Here is a 23203-nt window from a genome sequence, read left to right as displayed (position 1 = left end):
TCATGTACATAAAGTGATAGAAGATGATTTTCTCTATCGTTTCATTGGGGGACACAGGACCATGGGTTATGCTGCTGTCACTAGGAGGCTGACACTAAGTAAACATAAAAAAGTTAGCTCCTCCCTAGCAGCATACACCCCGAGCCGGAGGCGGGCTCAGATCAGTTTTTAGCTTAGTGTCGTAGGAGGCTGATGTGGGCCGTCTCGGCCCCCCTCAGCCATGTATTTTTTTGCGCTTTTTTCTTTTATTTCGGCGCCGCTCATCACTCTCATACCTGTCGTCTTCTTCTCTGCAGGTATTCGCTTCACTCATTCTCCGCAGCCCCGTGGGTACCGCTCCCCAGGGTCGCAGGGGCTTGAGACTTCGGGGCCCTCTCCCCCGCCCGTCCCCGTGGTACCACTCCCGGGGGTGCGCGTGTGGGCAGGTTGTTTTGTGGGCACCCCTGATTCGCCCTGAGGTATCACCCCAAAGGGCGTACAGGGGAGTACAGCAGGGATGGATCCTCCGCAGCGTGTGTGATAGGGGGCTGTCTACCCCCATCATGATGTCCACTACCCTGCCTTCAGCACGCTCTCCCCCGGAGCCTTCCTGGACGAGCAGCGCTGTTCACAGGCAGGGCAGGGAGCCCTGCCTGCACCGCATCCATCGCTGAGCCGGCGCCGCCGATTGCAGGTAGGACCGACTTCCCTGCTCTTTCCCCCGGCCCTCTCCATAAATTTAGTCCCCGGTCTCGGCCTAGTCGCTCCTGCGTCCTAGCCATGCCCCCTGCAGCGCTATTGGCCGCCGGTCGTCTCCCTCTGTACCTCCCACTGCTCTGCCTCCTGGCTGATGGTGGGGGCTGTGAATCCTCCTGTTTTTTTCGCTCCGGAATCCTGCTCCTCCCCCAGCCTCCTCCAGCGTCCCCTCTCCATTTTAGCCTGCCTCTGGTCCCCTGAGGCTGCAGCACGCCGGCGTTCTGAGTTTTCTGGCCAGCTCATTCCTGGACTCCACTTCTGGACTGGTGGGCAGCACGCAGGACCTGGGTAAGCTCTGCTCCTAAGGAGTAGCCCTCACTAGGTAGCATTCTCTGAGTTTAGGGACGAGTTAACCCTCTCCTGTCTCCTTCCTAGCAGCCACCAGGGAGAGTACCTGTTTGCACCATGCCTAAGGCTAAGCCCACCCAATCCAAGCAGGCCCCCTTTGCACTATTTTTTGCATGCTCCTCCTGCAGCTCCAAATTTTCCCAGGGTCAGGACGCCCCACTATGCTCCGTCTGTTCTACAGACGCGCAGCCTCCGCAGAACTCCGCGGCCGACGTTTCTGATACCGCAGACGCCACAGCGCCATATGCTGCAGGGCCCTGCGTCCCGCCCCCCCCCGACTGGCTAGCGTCCCTGTCCCAGTCTGTAGATTTCCTCTCTGAGGCTTCTCGGACCACCGCGCAAGCTCTACGCCTGCTGCCGACGCTCGCCCAGATTCCCGCAGACCCGGCGCAATTGCCTCCGGAGCAGGTGAGCCCCATTGCAGGGTCCTCCTCTGCTGCTCAGAAACGGACCCGCCAGGTCTCGTCCTCAGACTCTTCCCAGGTTTCACCTTCATCCCCAGGTCCAGACCGTCAGTCCTCCAGGGAGGCTTCTGACTGCTCCGAGGATGATTCCGATGCGGTACCCCTGCAGGACTCAGAGCAGGCGGCCGATATCCGGCACATGGTAAATAGCCTGATAGAAGCAGTAAACCAGACCTTGAAGATACAGGTGGACCCAGTCTCCTCCCAGAGCACCCAGATCTCCTTTAAGCGGGTGAAGCGAGCCCAGAACACATTCAGCGGACATCCAGAATTCGCTGAGTTACTGCGCAGCCACAGGCAACAGCCGGACAGGGTATTTACCAGCGGTAAGTCCATCGATTTGCATTATCCCTTTCCTGAGGGTCTTAGAAAGGATTGGGCAGGTTCCCCTGTGGTCGACCCCCCAATCTCCCGCCTGTCTTCTCACACAGTCCTTCCACTCACTAACGGTACGTCTCTCAAAGACCCTACGGACCGTACTATTGACAGGTTGGCCCGTTCCGCCTTCGAGGCAGCGGGCTCATCCCTCTCTCCGGCCTTCGCCTCGGTTTGGGTTGCGAAGGCCCTGATGTCCTGGGCGGACACGCTACGCTGCGGTCTCCGCGCCATTCCTGCCAATCCGGACCTGGTTCCCATCGCCTCGCAGATTTCCCTCGCGGGTGAGTACTTGCTCAATGCAGCCCTGGCGTCTGCAAGTTGCGCGACCCAGGCCGCCAGCAACAATGTGGCCATCCGTCGAGCCCTTTGGCTCCGGTCCTGGAACGCGGATGCGGCATCTAAGAAGTCACTAACTTCCCTGCCCTTCCTAGGGGAGCGTCTCTTCGGAGATAGGCTGGACCAGCTGATCTCCGATGCAACGGGAGGAAAGAGTACATCTCTCCCCCAATTGCGTCCCAAGCGCTTCCAGAATCAGCGCTCCACCGCTCGTTTCCGGCCCTTTCGCAGCTTCAGCTCCAATCCCCAGCCGCGGAAAAGCCGCTCTCCTCCGAGAGACAGGAAGACCCCGTCATTCAAGACCAATCCCGCCTGGCGTTCACGCCCCCGCCAGTCCACGAGATCCTCTTCCGGTTACCGCCATCGTTTATCCAAGTGACTCGCGGTCGGCGCGCAACAGCGCCAGACTTGTGGGAGGGCGTCTGTCTCGTTTTCAGCATGTGTGGATCCCCCTGACCGCCGATGCCTGGGTCAGAGAGATCATCACATCAGGCTACAAAATAGAATTCGAGGCAAAGCCACCGAGATGTTTTTTCCTATCTAGCCCTCCCGAGTCTACCGCGCGGGCTCGCGCGTTCTTTCACTCCATAGACTCCCTCCTCCGAACCGGAGTCGTGGTACCAGTCCCTCCCGCAGAGCGTTTCAAGGGGTTCTATTCCAACCTTTTCGTGGTCCCCAAAAAGGACGGCTCTGTCCGTCCCGTCCTCGACCTAAAGCTTCTGAACAGGTCGGTGAGACCTCGGCCGTTTCGAATGGAGTCACTCCGGTCCGTCATCGCGTCCATGGAGGTAGGCGAATTCCTGGCATCGCTGGATATTCAAGACGCCTATCTTCACGTCCCGATAGCCACCTCTCACCAACAGTTCCTCCGCTTTGCGATAGCGGAAGATCACTTCCAGTTCACGGCTCTTCCCTTCGGCCTCGCATCCGCACCCAGGGTCTTTACGAAGATCATGGCTGCTGCCATGTCCGTCCTGCATGCCAGGGGTGTCATGGTCATCCCGTACTTGGACGATATGTTGATAAAGGGCTCTTCCTTCGAGGACTGTCGTCTTGGGGTTCAGGTCACGATCGACACCCTTTCACGGTTAGGGTGGCTGATAAATCGGAAGAAGTCCTCTCTGATCCCGGCCCGTCGGATCACCTTTTTAGGCATGGTATTCGATACCATCCAAGGGCGAGTTTTCCTCACACAGGAGAAGATCTCCTCCCTACAACGAGGACTCCGCGCTCTCCGGCGTCAGCGCCAAGTGTCCATCAGGTTCGGCATGCGAGTCCTCGGTCGTATGGTGGCGGCGATGGAAGCGGTACCCTTTGCACAGTTCCATCTCCGACCCCTCCAGCTGGCCTTGCTGAAGAAGTGGGACAGATCTCCCTTTTCTCTGGACCGCAGGTTTCATCTTTCGCCGGAGACCCGCCACTCCCTCCGTTGGTGGCTCAATCAGCGCAACCTCGAATCAGGGAGGTCTTTCCTCCCGCTCCACTGGAAGATAGTGACCACCGACGCCAGTCTCCAGGGCTGGGGAGCAGTGTTTCGACATCACACAGCGCAGGGCCGATGGTCACCGAGAGAGAGTTGCCTCCAGATCAACATTTTGGAGATAAGAGCCATCCGGCTAGCCTTGCAGCAGTTTCGGCACCTCGTACAGGGTTGCCCGGTCAGGATCCAGTCGGACAATGCGACGGCGGTGGCGTACATCAACCACCAAGGCGGCACAAGAAGTGTCGGGGCGATGCGAGAAGTCAAGAAGATCTTGCACTGGTCCGAGTGTCATCACTCCCTGATCTCAGCGGTACACATCCCAGGCGTGGACAATTGGGCGGCGGACTTCCTCAGCAGGGAAGGCCTCGCCTCCGGAGAATGGTCCCTCAACCGGGAAGTCTTCAACCAGATCTGCGACAGATGGGGAGTTCCGGACGTGGACCTAATGGCCTCCCGGTTCAACCGTCAGGTTCCGCACTTTGTAGCACGGTGCCGCGACCGCTTGGCTTTAGGAGTCGACGCCCTCACCCTGTCATGGAGCCAGTTCAGTCTCCCGTACATCTTCCCTCCGCTCCCTCTAATTCCGAGGGTCCTCAAGAAGATCAAGGCGGAAGGGATACCGGTCATCCTAGTGGCTCCGGACTGGCCCAGGCGAGCATGGTTCGCGGAACTAACTCAGCTCCTCGCAGACGCTCCGTGGCGCCTTCCAGACCGTCCAGATCTCCTGCAGCAGGGGCCTCTCTTCCATCAGAACTCACAGGTCCTAAATTTGACGGCCTGGCCATTGAATCCTGGGTTCTAGCTAAGGCTGGTTTTTCCTCAAGAGTGATTCAGACAATGATTAGGGCCAGGAAGCCATCTTCATCAAAGATTTACCACCGCACGTGGAAGGTTTCCTTCAGGTGGTGTGAAGAGCAGAATATTTCTTCTCCTCTCGCCTTCTCCCTTCCTTCCCTATTGGCATTCTTGCAGTCAGGCCTAGATGCGGGTCTCTCGCTCGCAACACTAAAGGGCCAGATATCGGCGTTATCAATCCTGTTTCAGAAGCCACTGGCCGCTCGTTCACAGGTTAAGACCTTCATCCAGGGAGTTGCCCACCTGGCACCGCCGTACCGGCGGCCTCTAGAACCGTGAGACCTTAATCTAGTCCTAGGGTCACTTCAGGGCTCCCCATTCGAGCCCTTGCGAGAATCTTCCCTTTCTCACCTGTCATGGAAGGTGGTGTTTCTTGTTGCCATCACTTCTATTCGCAGGACGTCAGAGCTGGCAGCTCTCTCTTGTCGTTCCCCCTTTTTGATTTTTCACCAGGACAAAGCGGTTCTCCGGCCAGATCCCGCTTTTCTCCCAAAGGTGGTCTCCCCGTTCCATCTTAACGAGGAAATCGTCCTTCCGTCCTTCTGTCCTGGCCCCTCTCACAGCTTGGAGAGGTCCTTGCACACCCTGGACCTAGTGCGTGCACTTAGAATTTATGTCTCCAGAACCGCGCCGTTCCGTAAGTCAGATGGTCTGTTTGTTCTCCCTTCTGGTCCCAAGAAGGGTGAATCGGCATCCAAGGCCACAATTGCCAGATGGATCCGTTCCGCCATATCAGAGGCCTATCGGATTCGGGGCAAGTCTCCGCCGCGGGGGGTAAAGGCGCACTCTACCCGCGCAGTGGGAGCCTCTTGGGTGATTAGGCATCAGGCGTCGGCCGACCAGGTCTGCAAGGCCGCCACCTGGTCTAGCCTGCACACCTTTACTAGGTTCTACCAGGTTCACACCCAAGCATCGGCAGATGCTATTTTTGGGAGAAAGGTCTTGCAGGCAGCAGTTGCACACCTGTAATAGGGTGGCAGCATTCAATTATAGTGCAAGCCCGCCGAGGGAGGTTGTTGTTTTTCTTCCTCTGCGGGTTTTTCGGTATTCCCACCCAGGGACTGCTTTTGGACGTCCCATGGTCCTGTGTCCCCCAATGAAACGATAGAGAAAGTAGGATTTTTGTGTACTCACCGTAAAATCTCTTTCTCTGAGTCTTCATTGGGGGACACAGCACCCACCCTGCTTGGTTTTTTGGTTGATTCAATTGCATTTGCCGGCTATTTTTTCAGTGGTCTTATGTTCATAGACCTCTTGTTTGCACGGCTGCATTGTTTTAGTTACAACTTGTGTTTATGTATGGTGATTCTGGTACTCCTCCTACTGCTTGTGCACCAACTGATCTGAGCCCGCCTCCGGCTCGGGGTGTATGCTGCTAGGGAGGAGCTAACTTTTTTATGTTTACTTAGTGTCAGCCTCCTAGTGACAGCAGCATAACCCATGGTCCTGTGTCCCCCAATGAAGACTCAGAGAAAGAGATTTTACGGTGAGTACACAAAAATCCTACTTTTCCACAACAAGGCAACTGATATGAGACATACAGTTAGGACTTGTTTCATCAATCTATAACCTGTATGCCCATATTACTAGGTTATAAAGCTCAAATGTGCTGATGGATTCCCTTTAAGGTTAAAGTCAATCAAGACCAGGGTTAATTGTCAGATTTTATTTGTTCTTACTTTTGTTTTTTTATATTTTTTTTTTTCAGACGCATCCTTTTTTAAGGTCTCATAAGTATAATGTGAACTCCTCTTACAAAACCTGAGCCCGCTTCTTCTTTGCAGGTGTTTTAATGTCCATTAAACACAGAATAGACGCTATAAAGCTTAGCGGTATCTTGATAAGAAAGTAATACACACGTAAGCGGTGTCTGACCCTATTATTTCGAGCTATTCTTACCAGTTGGTAAATCGACCTCATCAAACAGATAATGCCAGGGAGAGCCGTGTGGATATTAATACCTCTTGTTTATGGCTTGCTGATGATGCAGCAAGGCGAAAGTCGATTAGAAAAGCATTAATATTTATAGCTCCTAATTTGCCTGCGCCTCATTAGCAACTTTTTGAATGAAGAGATCTGCAGTTCATTATAAGTTTGGGAGTGATGTGTATCCTGCGCAGCTTGTAGCTTCTAATGCTGCGCTCAGTACTTTCTAATATGACGTATGTGTTCTACACAGATAGTGGTTTATTAAATGCAATTCATGTGTGAGAGAACTAATCTCTTCCCAGGGGATATGAGACCTGAAAGAAATACATGTTGGCAGATGCAGCTTTAACTTAAAACAAGGTCACTGGAATTCAAAGAACAAAGTCTTTTTCCTTTACAAGTCTCCAACCATTTATAAATAGAATTCTACTATAAACTCATTTTCAGGACTTATCCTAATTTGTGGCATGCATATATTAAGCTAAAACACTAGCCATTTGTAAAGCAAATATCTGCCCTTCAGAGATAACAGAGCTGTGCAAAGCCGAAGATGTAAACCCAAGTACAGTTCACATTTATGTTAACCGTTTCACTACCCAGCCGTTTCCTCCTAGTGCTTTCTCCTTGGGAAAGGGAACATATACAAAACGAGTTACTGAGAGTGAGATTTGCCAGAACGAAAACAGCTAATTGTGTAAGGACAAAACGGAAAAATAAAGAGTATTTCAATGTAATGGCTCTTTTACACAAGTCAATAATTCCCAATTATCTGCTTGTGTTTACATACGGGCAATTATCTGAAGAACAAGCACAGTGCTCAATTGCCAGGCGATTTCATTTTTATGCCGGTGTAATACTCAACGTTATCAGTAACTTATTACCCTTTTAAACAGGAGATATTTTCTAGTATAAATGGGGACAGGACTGTCGCATTTGCAATCATTCTGTCCCCAAAATTTCTTATACGGATATATTGCATCAGTGTGACATACTGATACGTTAAAGCGCACCAATCACTGGGATTTTCCTATTTAACTTAAAGCCAGTGCCATACTGCCACTATCATGCTGATTCTATATATCTTTAGTGGTCAGGTCGGATGTATGGGTTTTGAAACACAAGCAAGTAAAAGTTTGTAAATAAGCAGCTTTTTGATTGGCAGCAGCTGCCGATCAGCTACTAGCTAGGGTGGGTTTTGATAGTGGTTCCCACCCCCCTACTTGTCTATCCTCCCCCTATCTGTTATTTATGCTAATTCTATTATAGAAGCGTTTTACTACATGCTTAGAAGGACCTTTGCTGATGTCATACCATGTGACCAGAAGGGGTGGAGCCTTCGTCAAAAGAAAAATAATGTTGCTTCCTGGTATCAGCTATGTTGGCTGAGGCCCCACCCCTTCTGGTCACAAGGGTATGACATCAGCATAGGTCCTTCTAGCCACTTAGTTAAACACTTCTATGATAGAATTAGCATAAACAACAGATAGGGGGCGGACGAACAGGCAAGGGAGCTGGAATTACTATCAAAATCCACCCCAGCTATTAGCTGATCGGCAGCTGCTGCGAATCAAAAAGCTGTTCATTTTACCAACTTTTACTCGCCTGCTCTTCAAAACCTATACATCTTAGCTGACAACTAAAGGCATGTATAGAGTCAGCATGATAGTGCCAGTATAGCACTGGCTTTAGGTTATATAGAAAAATCCTGGGGATTGGTGCACGTTACACAATAGAAGCAAATGTATATATATAATACTGTGTATTTGGTATGCCATCACCAGAATCTGCATAAACAGGTGGATAAGCACTACTATAAACAACACAGAACCTTTAAAGAATTGTACACAAATAGCCAATATTAGAAAATAAATATCACATCTATAGCAATTACATATAAAATACATGATCAAAAATAAGTTACTCCAATGGAATGGCGACTCATATAACAGGGGACATTAACAGCAGGTTTGCTACCCTATCTGAGAGCAGGATGATATAAAGGCAGAGAACCTGATTCCAGCAATGTATCACTTATTTTACTATTCGCCTTAGTTTTGATAAAATCACTCTTTTATCTGCTGCAGATCTACCAGTTCTCTGTATAACCCGCCCACACCACTGATTGACAGCTGTCTGTGTACACTGTGCATAGGCAGAAAACTGCCAATTAGTGGTGATGGCGGGGGTATACAGAACTCTTGAGTATGGAGGACTACATGAGAAAAGGTTTACTAGTCATCTAGTAAAAACCTTCTGATGATAACAGTGATTTTATCAAAACTATAGCAAGTAGCCCAATAAGTCATACATCGCTGGAATTGGAGTCTCAGCTTTTACATTATGATGCTTTCAGAATAGCTGTCAAAAAAATAGTGACAGATTCCCTTAGAATAAAAAATAAATAAAAAGCAGCTAGAGCTGCAAATGCAACAAAAAGTTACTCTGCTCCCCTGGTTGTTCCGTGGCCACACTTTAATAGCGTTCTGACTGGCTGTTATGTATACAACATGGTCTTTAAAGTTTGTTGAGGTACTAGGCAACATTGCTATGAGGGCAGGAGGTATATTGTTTTGTTTTTTAATTTTTTTAGTTTTTGTTTTTAAAACAATTGTTTTCCACAGGAATATCTACACTAAAAACTGCACAATTTGGTGCAGATTTGCTGCTCAGAAGTTCTCTTGGCTTTCTGCAGTGAGTCACTCCATGCAAATAACAAGCGGAGTGTCCCATATGTTCCGTCTACTCTTCAGTCCTCCTGTTCCACCCTTCTGTTGTTGATTAAATATGTGAACTAGTGAATTCTATGCAAAATCTGTCACATCATCTATTCCATAGTTTGAATTCCAGAAACGTCAAATTGAAATGTGTAGTATTTTATCCAGTCCTAAAGCAACAGCCATTTCACATGGCTCTTACCCTATGGACCGTCATAAAAATTTTAGTAAGCAAATTGCTGTATCTGTATTAATGAATGTATGATCTGTTCTAGAATGTGTCTTAAATCCTTTACATTACACTTTATTATTCATATATACACATATTTATATACACACTGGCTGTAGTACCCGGCATTGCCCGGGATATTGACTAAAGTCTCTCTCTCTCTTTCTCTCCCAATCTCTCTCTCCCACATCTCTCTCCTACTCTCCCTCTCTGTCACTCACCACTCTCCCTCTCTGTCACTCGCCACTCTCCCTCTCTGTCACTCGCCACTCTCCCTCTCTGTCACTCGCCACTCTCCCTCTCTGTCACTCGCCACTCTCCCTCTCTGTCACTCGCCACTCTCACTCTCTGTCACTTGCCACTCTCCCTCTCTGTCACTCGCCACTCTCCCTCTCTGTCACTCTCCCTCTCTGTCACTTGCCACTCTCCCTCTCTGTCACTCGCCACTCTCCCTCTCTGTCACTCGCCACTCTTCCTGTCTGTCACTTGCCACTCTCCCTCTCTGTCACTCGCCACTCTCCCTCTCTGTCACTCGCCACTCTCCCTCTCTGTCACTCGCCACTCTCCCTCTCTGTCACTCGCCACTCTCCCTCTCTGTCACTCGCCACTCTCCCTCTCTGTCAGTCGCCACTCTCCCTCTCTGTCACTCGCCACTCTCCCTCTCTGTCACTCGCCACTCTCCCTCTCTGTCACTTGCCACTCTCCCTCTCTGTCACTTGCCACTCTCCCTCTCTGTCACTTGCCACTCTCCCTCTCTGTCACTCGCCACTCCCCCTCTCTGTCACTCGCCACTCTCCTTCTCTGTCACTCGCCACTCTCCCTCTCTGCCACTCGCTACTCTCCCTCTCTGCCACACGTCACTCTCCCTCTCTCCCACTCTCCCTCTTTCCCATGCTCTCTTTCTCTCCCAACCTCCCTTCTCCCACTCTCCCTGTCTTTCTCTCCCACTCCCCCTCTCACCACCGAAATCATATTAACTGAGTCATAAGGTGTCTTATACGACCAATCAGGGTTTCTATTAATGACCTGTAGCAAAATTGAAGCAGACCTGTGATTGGTTGCTATAGGACACCTAATAAATTTCCAGGATAACTGAAAACAACCAATATTTTACCTCACACATCCAAACAGTAAGTAAGTGGGTTTTTTGGGCAAATAACTGTAAAGCATGGGGTTAAAATTTCCCCTCAAAACGTAGTCTATGTCATTCACTGAGTCAAATGAGGTGGCTGTGTGAAATTTTGTGATTATATATCGACGGTGCGGATTCCTTTAACACACATACTAAACGTATACACTCAGCTTTATATATTAGATATATATATGTATATATATGTATATATATATATATATATTTATTTATTTATTTATTTTTTCTTTTAAACATGTTTTGCCAAATCCATGCAAACATGTCTGATGACCCTCTTCGTTAGGGCCGATTTTGTTAAATGACCCCGTGTTAGACTCTTGCATTATGTGTTCAGCACCTGTATCTTCTGATCCTGTATATCTACTTTAACAATACACAACTTAATCTTTATTTCTGCAGCATAAAACCAGACCTCACTGTGCCCTCTCCGACAAATTCCAAGTAAGAGATGTGTCGTACACACATGAAATGTTTAATCATCTGAGACCTGCATGTGTGATTTCAACATAAAATGGAAATTTAAAAGAAATAAAAAAGAAAAAAAATCCATTAAATTGAATAGGCAATTAGGGAATTCACAAAGGTCTTTTCACATTAAAGGCTTTGTAGGGGGTTCTGGAAATAATTATTAAAGAAAGGGTTTTTTAATTATTGCTAATTTTATTTTCGCTAATCATGTTATCCTGTAAAAGACTTGAAAAGATTAAAGTCAACCGGAAAATATAATCCTTTTGCCGAGTTCCAGCAGAGATCATTATATATTGAATCAAAGCAGCGAAGACACATGAAGGGAATTATCAAATCTGAGATTGCAAAAATTGGGTCAATGACACATTTAAACTAATCTAGCTTGTCTTCTGTTTTCAGGGCTGGTGGAGGAAAGACCAAAATGACAATGTATGTTTTTCATTTGACCCCACTGTATTACTTTGGCCAAAAATATTTTCTTATATTGCCTGTGCATTGTGTATTTACTGTATCTATTAAGATTTGATATTTCTGTTGTAGATCATCACAATAGCGCCTGACATCACAGCCAAGACACAATTTAACCTGTTATGCAGGTAATCCAGGACTTTGCTTATTTTTTTGTTATGGTGCTAAGAACTCATGGGTCTACCTGACGGTTCTGCCTGGCGCCAATCTCTGCTGGCTCGGAGAAGTCACAGACTACTTCTGCCGGCTATTCTGTGGCTTTTGGTGACATTACGTTGACAGAGCTGCTTCTTCACTTCTGCTCTGCTCTGTTGATGAGTCGACTCCCTACATTCAGCAGAGATGCCTTTCAATCAACATAATGTCGGCAATGACGCCCTGTCAATAGAGCAGACCGTAAGAGGAAGAGCTGCTCTGTTGTCGTGAGGTCAAATGAAACAGCAGAATCGCTGGCAGGTGTGGTCCGTGACCACTCGGAGTCAGCGGAGATTGGTGCCAAGCAACTACTTGCCTGTAAGTTTTTAACCCCATAACAAAAAATAAGCAAAGTCCCGCATAACCCTTTTAAATTCAACAGTCAATAGCAACTGTGGCATTCCTGCGGTTAAAGAGGAGACTTTATCTGTCACAATATTTGTCCCAATGCAGAATGATCAGTGAGCTACACCTAGACTCATTTATGCTCATTTAAATTATACTGCCATTGTGAGATGATTTTTCCGAGTAAGTGCACCAACCTCATCAGGTCTAAGCAACCTGTTCAATACTGTATGTGGTTTCTATTTTTGAATTTGGTGACAAATCCATTTAAAGTAATGTACATTCAATTAAAATGTTGCTCTGTTCCTGAACAGTTTACTTACTTTTACAATTCTGCTCTGTTTCTTGAGATGTCAAGTGGTGGTTCCTTACTTCCTGTAACAGTCTGTTCAAAGCACAGAGTATAGAGATTTCCAGTCTGTGCTTTGAATGGAATGTAGCCTGCAAGATAAGCATAGACCTGCATTCCAGAAATGGCGCTGAGCTGGCGTGCTCTGCATGGTGACGTCATGGTGGTGGACATGACCTGTGATCCTTGAGACGTTTGTTAGGAAGGCTGGAAGAACAGAAGCTATAAAGGAGGTATAGGCTCCACAGAGAAGAATAGTAATTATTTTATCTAGTAAATTTAGTGTTGGGTTATATTAGAATGAATGAATACATTGTTATATACTGCCCTACAGTACACTGAGCCTTTGTGGTGCCAGCGGCACCAGTAGTATTATCTGTAACATTATTGACTGCAGTAGATTCTGAAGGGTTGCACATATTGGGTTATGTGGGAGGAATGTTAAGAGGGCGAAACAATTTCTCCATCTTGAGACTTTGTAGGAGTCTCAGAATACTGCTTTGTAGATGGAGTGGGTGAGGACTGAGGGAAGGCGTGAGGGAGTTGTGGGATAGATACCACTATGATAGAGAAGTCAGAGCAGACTGCCTCTTGGGAAATGTAGTCCATAGACAGAGTGAGAGCTGTCAAGAAGCTCAGAGTGTAAAAAGAAGAGATCACAGGGATCGCTGCAAGGGCTGAAGAGGAGCTAGAACAGCACAATAAAGATATCAGGGTTTGGGGTCTCATTATAGGGAGAGACAGAATATCTTTTTTTCTATTCTTCATGCCTTTAAAACTCCTTTTAAATCATTTGTTGATAACAGAGAGTGATAGAAGAAGGGTCTTAATTCTGCGCCAAGGACTCAATGGATCCAGGAAGAGATTAATGCTTCTTTAATAACATGCACAAGTCTACGCGTTTCTGGAGACACAGCTCCCTTCATCAGGATATTGGCAAGAGAACATCAAATCTCTTTGAGAAGTGATTTGATGTTCTCTTGCCAATATCTTGATGAAGGGAGCTGTGTCTCCAGAAACGCGTAGACTTGTGCATGTTATTAAAGAAGCATTAATCTCTTCCTGGATCCATTGAGTCCTTGGCGCGGAATTAAGACCCTTCTTCTATCACTCTCTGTTATCAGCCAACTTTGGGACTGCTGCCTGGACCTGGATCTTATATATGCCTGTATAGTGGTTGTGACTGGCACAACCATTATAGGTGAGTGTGTTTTTATTACATATCTTCCTCCCTTTTTGGGGTAAGACCCTATTGCACTTTTCTTTCCACAGTTTCTCATTTAAATCATTTGTTGTGATAGCAGCTAAAGCAAGATTAGTGCAGAGCACCAATAACCTGGAGCATGCACACACTTCTTTTATATATATATATATATATATATGTTGCGGGTGGGGGCCGCTGCCGCTTCACTCGGGGGCCTGCTCAGATCCGGGTTCGCTGCTGCGGCTCAAGTGGTGACCGGACCCTGGCTCGCACGGCCGCCCGTCCTCACAACCGTCGGAAAGGGGATATTTACAAGGGAGGTGTTGTGTCTGTGACGCCACCCGTGGGTTGCGGTGAGGGATGGTGGCACCACCGCTGCCTGGTGATGGGGCGCCCGGGGCTGATGGAGCGGGGCAGCAAGGTGGGATCCCATCCACGGGTAGGGGAGGTGTAATCCTGGAGCCCGCGGTCTGAACACGGGAGTGATGGCTGCTGGTGGTGGCGCGCTGGGCTGGACCGGGGGACAATGGTGTACTCACAGTTCAGTAATTTCACACAAGTCCAGTAGTAAACCAAGTTGTCAGTGGCCAGCTGCCTTTGGAGTGTGCATTCGGGTCCCGCACCCAGGTTAATGAACAGTTTTCCCTTCCTCCTGCACTTTGTGTTTGTTTTTCCTTTTGGACGACTTTGCTTGGAACGGAGAAGTTCACTCCCGATTCTTTGTGTGTTGGGAGCTGTGGCCCACGAAAGCTGACCCTTGGGATCTCAGTGGGTTTTGGTGGACACCTTATCCCCCGCGTTGGGCTTCCGTTTCGCTCTATCTGGGCAGTTAACGGGACAAAGTCTGGAACCTTGTCCCCAGCTGGAGAGGGGCTTGCAACCTTCCTCGCCCTAGGGTCCAGGCACCCCGACTGTGCATGGCCTCCGGACCGGATTCCTGCTGTCGGCACCGGCGGGCTACAACCCTGCCCCGGTCCACTTTAGCTCTCCCGCGACAGGATCTCCGTCGCCTGTGGCCCTGTTCACTGTCTGCCACCTAGCCGGGTAGTCCAAGGGCTACTACCTCTGACTACACTGCACAGTCTCCGCTTCACTTCAGCTGTCAAAACTCAACTGTTCTCCTTCACCTCCTCCACTTAACTGTTGTTTTCCCGCCTCTGACTCCTCAGGAGCCCTAGGTGGGCGTTCTCAACCGCCTGATCCCGCCCACTGGTGTGTCCTTATTATCACGAGGGGGTGGCTAGGGTTTAATGGCTGATGTACCTGAGTGTGGGTTTTTTGGTGGTAACAAGGAGGATGTACACTGTTGTGACTACCTGGTTTTGCCAGGGCGTCACACATTTTTTTATATATATATATATATATATATATATATATATATTTATTTATTTAGTGGCTCCTGCATAGATGCAAAGCCAGTGAGTAATTGTGGGGGTCGCAGGACCAGTACTTTATATTAAAAATAAATCTACAGAAATAGAATATATTTTCATATTCTATAGAATAAATTGCTTTTTCAAGCATTTTTACTAAATGTTTAAAATTATATACAGCACTAGAATCAATAGTTCTCTATGAATAAATATTAATTCCATAGTAATAATAATAAAATCAGTCACATGGGCCCTCATGCAGAAAACCTGATTTAACAGAAATTTTAAGCAATGATACTCCAACTTTAAGGTTTATATAAAAATGGTGGCATTGGTAGCTATGAGCTCCATTGGCAGTTTTTATACTTGGCTTGTTCTAGTACTGGATTTAGCTGATCTGTTCATATTTGTCTCAGTCCTGAATAAAATACAATCACGTCAGATTTCACTGATAAAGTGATGACCTTTTTACTTGCCTTTAAATAACCTTTTACGAAAGTATGTGCCTCTGAATCTCCTGATGGCTTTTTCATCACAAAAACCAGTCAGGCATTTCTTAGGAGTAATGACGGGCCTTGAACTCCATTTAAAACAATAGTAAAGAATGGAGGAATACTTTGTACAAATTCTTCCCAGTCTAATATTGGGCCATTCACGAATTCCAGTGTGCCAACTAGTCCTTCACAGCTCACTGCCATATCTCCAGTTTGTGACCGGTTCCCACAGTGGGGCACCTGAAAAGTCCACGCATTACATGCTCAGCCATTCACCTACCGTAAGTGTCCGCCCTATTGAAGTACACTTCCTCTGCTGTCACTGGAATACTTGGCTGGCCATGGCTTCCATGTATGGTTATGACACATGCCCTTTTGGTCAATTAGATTTTCCAACTCGGAATTACGCTTAATATCTTAGCTAAAGTATATTTCACATTACTTGTATATTTTATGACTGCCCATAAAATTGGGGAATCTTTCTGCTTTCCTTTTTACATTTTATTTTAATCTCCTATAACCCTTTAAAGAGACCAAAAGATCGCCCAAAAAAAGGATTTTGGATAGCTGGAAGAGTCCAATTAGTTTCTATCCTCATCCCTGATTTTCACTATCATGTGGTTGGTACAAGCATAAGCAAATTGAGTAATGATATTCATTGAAGATCCAACCACTGATCCCTGACTAGTATCAGCGGGATCTCATCTATACATGAATAGCAAATGAGTGCCGTAAGAAAAAATCCCCAAACTTTGCTCAAAGATCTCGTTTTGACTGAGCCTAAATCTCATTGTAAGTAATTAGGAACCTTTTGTGAATAACTTGTAACTGCAAAGAGCTAATCTGTAGATATATATGGTATATTTTAAGATTGTTTTTCTTATTTTTTTGTTGTTACTTCATTCACTTTTTATTTTATTAACCATTTCTTCAGGGATGAAATGGCCAAAGAAATGTCTGACATTCTGTCTAGGTTGGTGAGACCTTAAATGGGGACATGTTTTAGAGATATTTATAATATTTACTTTATTAATACTTATTAATTTAGTGATTTCTACATGAAGTAATTCCTTTTAATTATTGAAATATGTAAATTATTTTGATTTGTTCGTTGTTTTGCAGCATGCTTCTAATTCTATGTGAATGATTTAATCTAAAAACATTAAAAATGGTTTCTGATAAAATTAACTTTATTTGAAAAACACAAATTACAAATAATGTTTTTGGTTTTTTTTCTGGGGGTGGGGTGGACGTTCAAGTACATGGTTCCTTTTTTCTTGTGTGCATTGCTTACTTATTTTTTACATGTAAAAGTCCTTGAAACATTTCTGTAAATGTTTGTCTCTGTCAGTCACATTCTTGCTACACTATCGCTATCAGAGTTATACAATAACTATCCAGTTAAAAAATTACACAGTAATGCAAATTTTGACATGCTTCAACTATAAAAATTAATTAAACCAGCTGTTAATTTTCCAATTAAAATAGTCGGTAAATTTTGAATTACCGTAGGTGGAATCCTTTACTTTGTCATGCATACTGACACAAAGCGTTATGTTTTACTCTGAAACACTGCAATATTTCAGAGAAATAGAAGTGGTCTCTCCAGTGCCACCTACTGGTGGTTGATTTTCTAGAAGTCATTTAAGTTACCCTATGGCTGATTTAAGTAGATAAGCAAAATAGTAATATTAGATCTATTCAGGAAAGTACAGACTATGCGTTTTGGCACTGGATTTAATACCCTTTTGAGTTACCTTGCCACATGTCTTAAGATATAATGTGAAACCAGAAGCAAAAAAGGTCTTTTCAGTTTGAAGAAGATACTGGTTTCACTTTATAACCTAATTCATCTGCCAAAGCTCTTTAAAGAGTTAAAAGGAATCTGTCAGCAGGCTTTTACAATGTAAGCTGAGGACAGCATGCTGCAAGAGTTAAAAAAGACAAAACAACTGTGCGTCTCTTATCTGTGTGTGAGCTATTGCTTACCTAAACTAAAGGGTTTATTACCCTGTGATTAGCATTAGAGGACTAGGAAGTTGCCCGCCAAGTTGTCCAGCATGCCCCCTGCTGTGATTGACACCTCACAGTCAATGCACAATCTCTATTGAGAGCCTGGTGTGGGCGGGACAGCTCTCCCAACTCAGCTAAACTCAATTCTTTTATAATGTCAGAACTGCACCCAGTAATCTAAGTTAAGTATGGTTAGTCTCAGAATCTCTTTGCCTACAACTAGCAAAAACCTGTGATTCCCTTTAATATCAACTTCTCTGATACATAATGATAGAAAAATACAGAGCTCTTATTGTAGATATCCGTATGAAATGGGTGAGAACAGCAAAATTATCAGGGGCATACATTTGTATGCTTACGTTTATGAGGATGTGCTGCTGCAAGGCACACTGCTTTTTCAAGGTCAAAGTATGGGAAATCATCTACAGCTTAACCTAAAATCCTTATCAGTCATAACAATCATTGGTTGAACAATATATAGTTAAAAAAGTAACCAATGGCTCTGCTGTCGTAAAGGGAATCTGTCAGCAGGTTTTTGCTACCTCATCTGAGAGCTGCATGATGTAGGCAAAGAAACTCTGAAATTACCGATGTATCACTTAGATCACTGGGAACAGCTATTCTGACAGCCAGAATGTCTAGATTTAGCCATCTAGCAGAGCTGAGAGAGCTGCCCTTCCCACACTAGGCTTTCAGTAGAGATTGAGCATTCACAGTGAGGAGTCAATCAGAGGAGGAGGCGTACTGGACTGCCGTGCACATGACATTGTAGTCTGAGCAATGATGAGTCCTGCATATGTCCTGCTGCTTAATCAACCTTGCCAGGAAAACAAGAGGTTGGACCTTGACAAGAAAGGCATCCCTGAGTTCTACGTTTTAACCCTTGCAACATGCTTTCTTCAGCTTACATAGCAAAAAGCTGCTGACAGATTCCCTTTACGAATAGAGGCAGAAATTTTTACTGGGTTTATTCAGGTTAAAACAATTTAAGCATTGTATCCTGAAGCCAGCCATATGCACCATATGACCTTCAGGTGAACGATGCTTTGTTCAGCCAAAAGCCATTTCAGCAGTCTATCTCATACACAGGAGCACTTCCATGCTTAGCGACTTACATAGATCTCTGCCTTTGGCTTATTTTCGGGTGAATAAAGTGCTTGGCAGTCCAAAATCGGACATGTCGGATCGACATCACTCTTTACCATTTGTTAGCCGACATCCCCATACATATGAGAGCATTGACTGAACCCATCGTTACTGGTGAGTTTTGCCAAGATTAGTCTAATGTGTATGGGGGTCTTAAGTCCTGTGGTAAGTCTCTTCTAACAGTATATATTGACTTCTATGACTGCTACCTCCATAGATGGCACTAGAGACCCTTTTCTTATCCTCTGAGGAGAGTCTCTTTGCATATTTTATCCCTGGGAGCATTGCCTGACTAATAAGTCTTCCTTAGTTTTTCCTCAAGGAGAAATGTTATATCTTAGAGAAGAATGTTTTAAAAAAAGAAAGGAAAATTCAGCTCACCGATCCTGCTGTTCACCGCTCCCTGTTTGGAGCAGCGCACGGAAGTCTTGGCTGCCATGTATTCAGAAAAATAAAAGAAAAACATCCAGCGCAGTCCTCAGGTTGTAAAATAAAATCCAGAATTTTATTTAGAATAATTCCATTAAAATATAGCGGTCAGCAGTGTAGTAAAATTGGTCAAATACCAGTATTAGACCAACTTTACTACACTGCTGACTGCTATATTTTAATGGAATTATTCTATATAAACTTCTGGATTTTATTTTACAACCTGAGGACTGCGCTGGACGTTTTTCTTTTATTTTTCTGAAGTTTTTAAAAACAATTGAAAATAACCAGAGCATACTTACAAAGTGAATCACCATTGTGGACTTTTGCTTTGATATTCAGCTCTAAGGCTGATGCATCATTTCCATTACTTGCATGCTATGAAGTGCGTGTACAGCGACTTCTTAATGGAAGAATGTTGTATGTTAATATGTAGCAACCAGAAAAGAAAGGATCATGAATTTCATGTTACCTTTTGTACACTGCATTTATAGCTGGTAACCTTCAGTGTGAAATAATGCATTAGGCAGCGGAGCCTTGGAAATGTTATTGAGTCAAAGAGCGTAAAGGTTGTCTCCATAAACTACAAATAGATTTACTCAGTAGGCTGCTCAGTAATCCAGGTGCACATGTTACATACAAACCCTTATGTACCACATAAGCTATTTTTTCCGAAAGTTTAGGTCACAGATCAACAATGCAAAAATGCGTTGTCCTGGAACATGGCTCTGAGATGTGCCATATCGTTCTTTACCTGGATATGTCTGCTTAACCTTGGAAAAAGACTTCCATTCTGCTACAAAGTCTTTTTTTACACTAATTGCATAGTTTTATATATATATATATATATATATATATATATATATATATATATATATATATATATAGATATAAAACACTTCTTTCCAAGTAGGCGTTCATGCCCAAGTGGTGTGCGATAAAAGTGAACAATTGACTAACTGCTGGCAATTCTGGTAATTTAGATGTATCGGCCGAGTACTTCTGCTGTGACTGCTTTTCTTGCTGCTGTAGATCATTGAAGGTCTTTACTATTCTGTATTCCTACAAGGAAATCAACCAGTGCATCACACGTTTTATTATTTTGTCAAAAGTGAAAGCTAAAATATACCGTTCGGAGCACACAACCAAATATTTGTTAGCGTTCTGCATCCGCCATCCGGCAGATTTCTATTCTCGTGTAATTTCTAAAAGCTTTTTATTGCTTCGCTTGTAGCTGGTATTTAATGTCATGTGTTGCATAACGTAACTTGTGTGTGGTGCTTGTTGTAGGGGGGTGCAAGTTCAAGCTACAAAATCTGCTGCCAGCGTCAAGAAGTATGACTTAAGCAAGTGGAAATATGCAGAGCTCAGAGATGCAATCAATACTTCATGTGGTAAGTCAAGAAAACCAGCTATTAATGCACAAGCTGAGACTAATTGAGAGCGTGCACAGTTAATAAACGGAAATGTCGGCTGCGGAGAGAGTGCGGAGCGCCTAATTTTTAGAATCTTGCTGGAGAACAGAAATTTAGGTGACCAGATGACCCAGTTCTGTTGCTGGAAGTTAAAACTTTAAAGTCTTTAGGAGATTTTCAGCTATTGGGTAACATTATACCTCAATATATACCTGCTCATTACAGAAAAACAAAGACAAAATTACTATATTAATACGCATACAAACACAAACTATAAATAAAATAAGTTACAAAATTATAGTAAACAGACAAAGGCATATATATTAATATTGTCTAATTCTTAGACAGTGCAAACTTAGACTAGGCAGTCTTAAAAGTTGCCAGATTTAACATAGTGGCTCTTGAAATTTAGTAAATCGAATTTTAAGACTAGCTAGTCTTGAGTTCATACCAACTATTAGTTGACTTAAATTTGTGTCAAAAATTTGCACAATTTTGGACACATTTTTGGCAAACAATGTGGCACGTCAGACCATTTCCCTTTCCTGCCAGTTTTACAGAGTCAACGGCCGGTTGTCAAAGAAAGTGCGAGAATTGTCCAATCCTTATGATAAATATCATGCAAGTCTTAAATAAGTTTTTGTTTTGCAAAAAATGCCAGATTTCTAGCAGATTTAGCATAATAAACATTTCCCAATGTTTTTTTATGCTAACACATTACATTTGCATAAAGAAAAATACATATTCCTGCTATGTACTGTGTAATGGCTGTGTCTGACCATACAGGGACATTACCTGATCATACCACATCTCCTGAGCCAGAGGGGATGCAAAATAGTATACAGACATTACAGTTTGGGATCATATCTGATTCTTTTTGTGAGGTAAAACATTTCTCTATCTGTTTTTAAAAATGTTTTACCTCAAAGAAAGTATAATTTGTGATCCTGTGCTATAATTTCTGTTTACTCTCTTTTACTTCCTCCCTCATCCAGAAGCTGTGGTATGATCAGACCATGTCCCTGTACTGTCAGACACTGCCATTACACAGTACATAGCAGGGTCACATTTATAAGATAATCCAGGGTTACAGGGGATGGAAGAGTGTTCTGTGAGCACGTAGAGGAACATGACTCATAAGCCTGAATCACTCCTATTGAAGGACTGGTGCGAGAAGTTTTATAGGGTGATGAGTAATAATTAATAAGCTATGTTGATTAGGTTGCTCAACCATGCCAATTGTTGTTCATGTAGTTCTAAATGATGATAGGATATCAATTATAGGGAATTAATCTTACATCACGTCTGACAAATAAAATTCTGCAGCTTTGCAGTTTTCACTCTCATCACCGAGCCTTTTAGTGGACTGACACTTCATGAACTTTAGAGATCACGATTTTCAGTCACAAGCAAAATTGCAATGAAAGGTTAAAACAAAAAACAGTGATGTTGTTCGTGCAGTCTGATCTGATGACAGCCTCCTATTGATTTGATTATGAGGCGGATGTTCAGTACCCGGCCGCGGCCACTATAAAAAGATGGAGCATATCCAGAACTGAGCATATCTGGCCACTACTGGCACCGACCACAACTGATTGCCGGGGGTACAGAGTGTCTGACCCCAGTCGATCAGACATTGATGACCTATCCTAAGGATTGTCCATCAATGTTAAAGTAGTTGACAACCTCTTTAAATGGAACCTGTCACCAGTTTTTTCAGTATTGAACCAAAAGTTTCACCTTCTGCATCTCCTGGGTTGCATTCTATGCATTCTATGAAGGTGCACCTTGTTCCCTGACTCCCCTTGCAGACCCCAAAACTTTATAAAATCTGACCTCCACGTATGCAACTGACCTGTACTGGTCAGATGGGTGTTCTCTTTTTCGGCTCCTGCCCCTCCTCCTGCTGCTGTTTGCCGTCGTCCTTTGATGATTGACACGTCTCATGCCTCTGTCATCATCCATGTACTGGGCTGAATCTCGCGCCTGCACAGTTATTCCCGGCTCACACAGGTGCACTTTGCTCTGCCCCATTGCGGGCAGAGCCAAAAACATAGGTGCGCCTTCGCGAGCTTGTTAGCTCTCTCACAATGTCGCATCTGCGCAGAGGGCTCGCACAAGTGCACCTATGTTTTTGGCTCCAAAAAAGGCAGATATCCAGCATCCAGGAGAGTAGTAGATTAAAACTTGCTTTTATTAGACAAGTAAAAACAAAATGTGGTCCAGTAAGCACAGAGGCACAGATATTATGCGTATAAACCAACGCGTTTCGACCAGAGCGTCTTATTCATGGCATGCCATGAATAAGACGCTCTGGTCGAAACGCGTTGGTTTATACGCATAATATCTGTGCCTCTGTGCTTACTGGACCACATTTTGTTTTTACTTGTCTAATAAAAGCAAGTTTTAATCTACTACTCTCCTGGATGCTGGATATCTGCCTTTTTTGAAGCTGTTTTCCGCCCGGGCCAGGGCGTTCCCTGCATCGGTTGAAGTCCGGGAGTGAAGAGGGGTGAGCTGACTATGGTTTTGTGCTTATGTTTTTGGCTCTGCCCGCAATGGGGCAGAGCGAAGTGACCCGTGAATGACTGCACAAGCACGAGATGCAGCCCCACTATGTGGATGATGACGGAGGCATCAGACACGTCAATCATCAAAGGAGGACGGCAAACAGTAGCAGGAG

The 23203-nt window shown here is 45.0% G+C and overlaps 1 protein-coding gene across 5 annotated transcripts in view; it reads left to right on the top strand.

Moving 5' to 3' along the window:
* Nucleotides 1–23203, top strand: part of MYO6 (myosin VI) — a 363126-nt gene that overhangs the window by 320141 nt on the left and 19782 nt on the right. For 2 of the 5 annotated variants that reach the window (XM_075340184.1, XM_075340183.1), the window contains exons 29-32: nucleotides 11021–11062; nucleotides 11489–11518; nucleotides 16452–16490; nucleotides 20396–20499. In XM_075340184.1, coding sequence (XP_075196299.1) covers nucleotides 11021–11062; nucleotides 11489–11518; nucleotides 16452–16490; nucleotides 20396–20499 — 215 coding nt within the window. The remainder of the gene's footprint in view (nucleotides 1–11020; nucleotides 11063–11488; nucleotides 11519–16451; nucleotides 16491–20395; nucleotides 20500–23203) is intronic. The other 3 variants (XM_075340187.1, XM_075340186.1, XM_075340185.1) reach the window with 2 other exon arrangements.

Source organism: Anomaloglossus baeobatrachus, chromosome 3, assembly GCF_048569485.1.
Source record: "Anomaloglossus baeobatrachus isolate aAnoBae1 chromosome 3, aAnoBae1.hap1, whole genome shotgun sequence".
NCBI classification, from domain to species: Eukaryota; Metazoa; Chordata; class Amphibia; order Anura; family Aromobatidae; genus Anomaloglossus; species Anomaloglossus baeobatrachus.
Note: the sequence above shows the minus strand (reverse complement) of the source record. Positions and strands in the feature narration are given on the sequence as shown.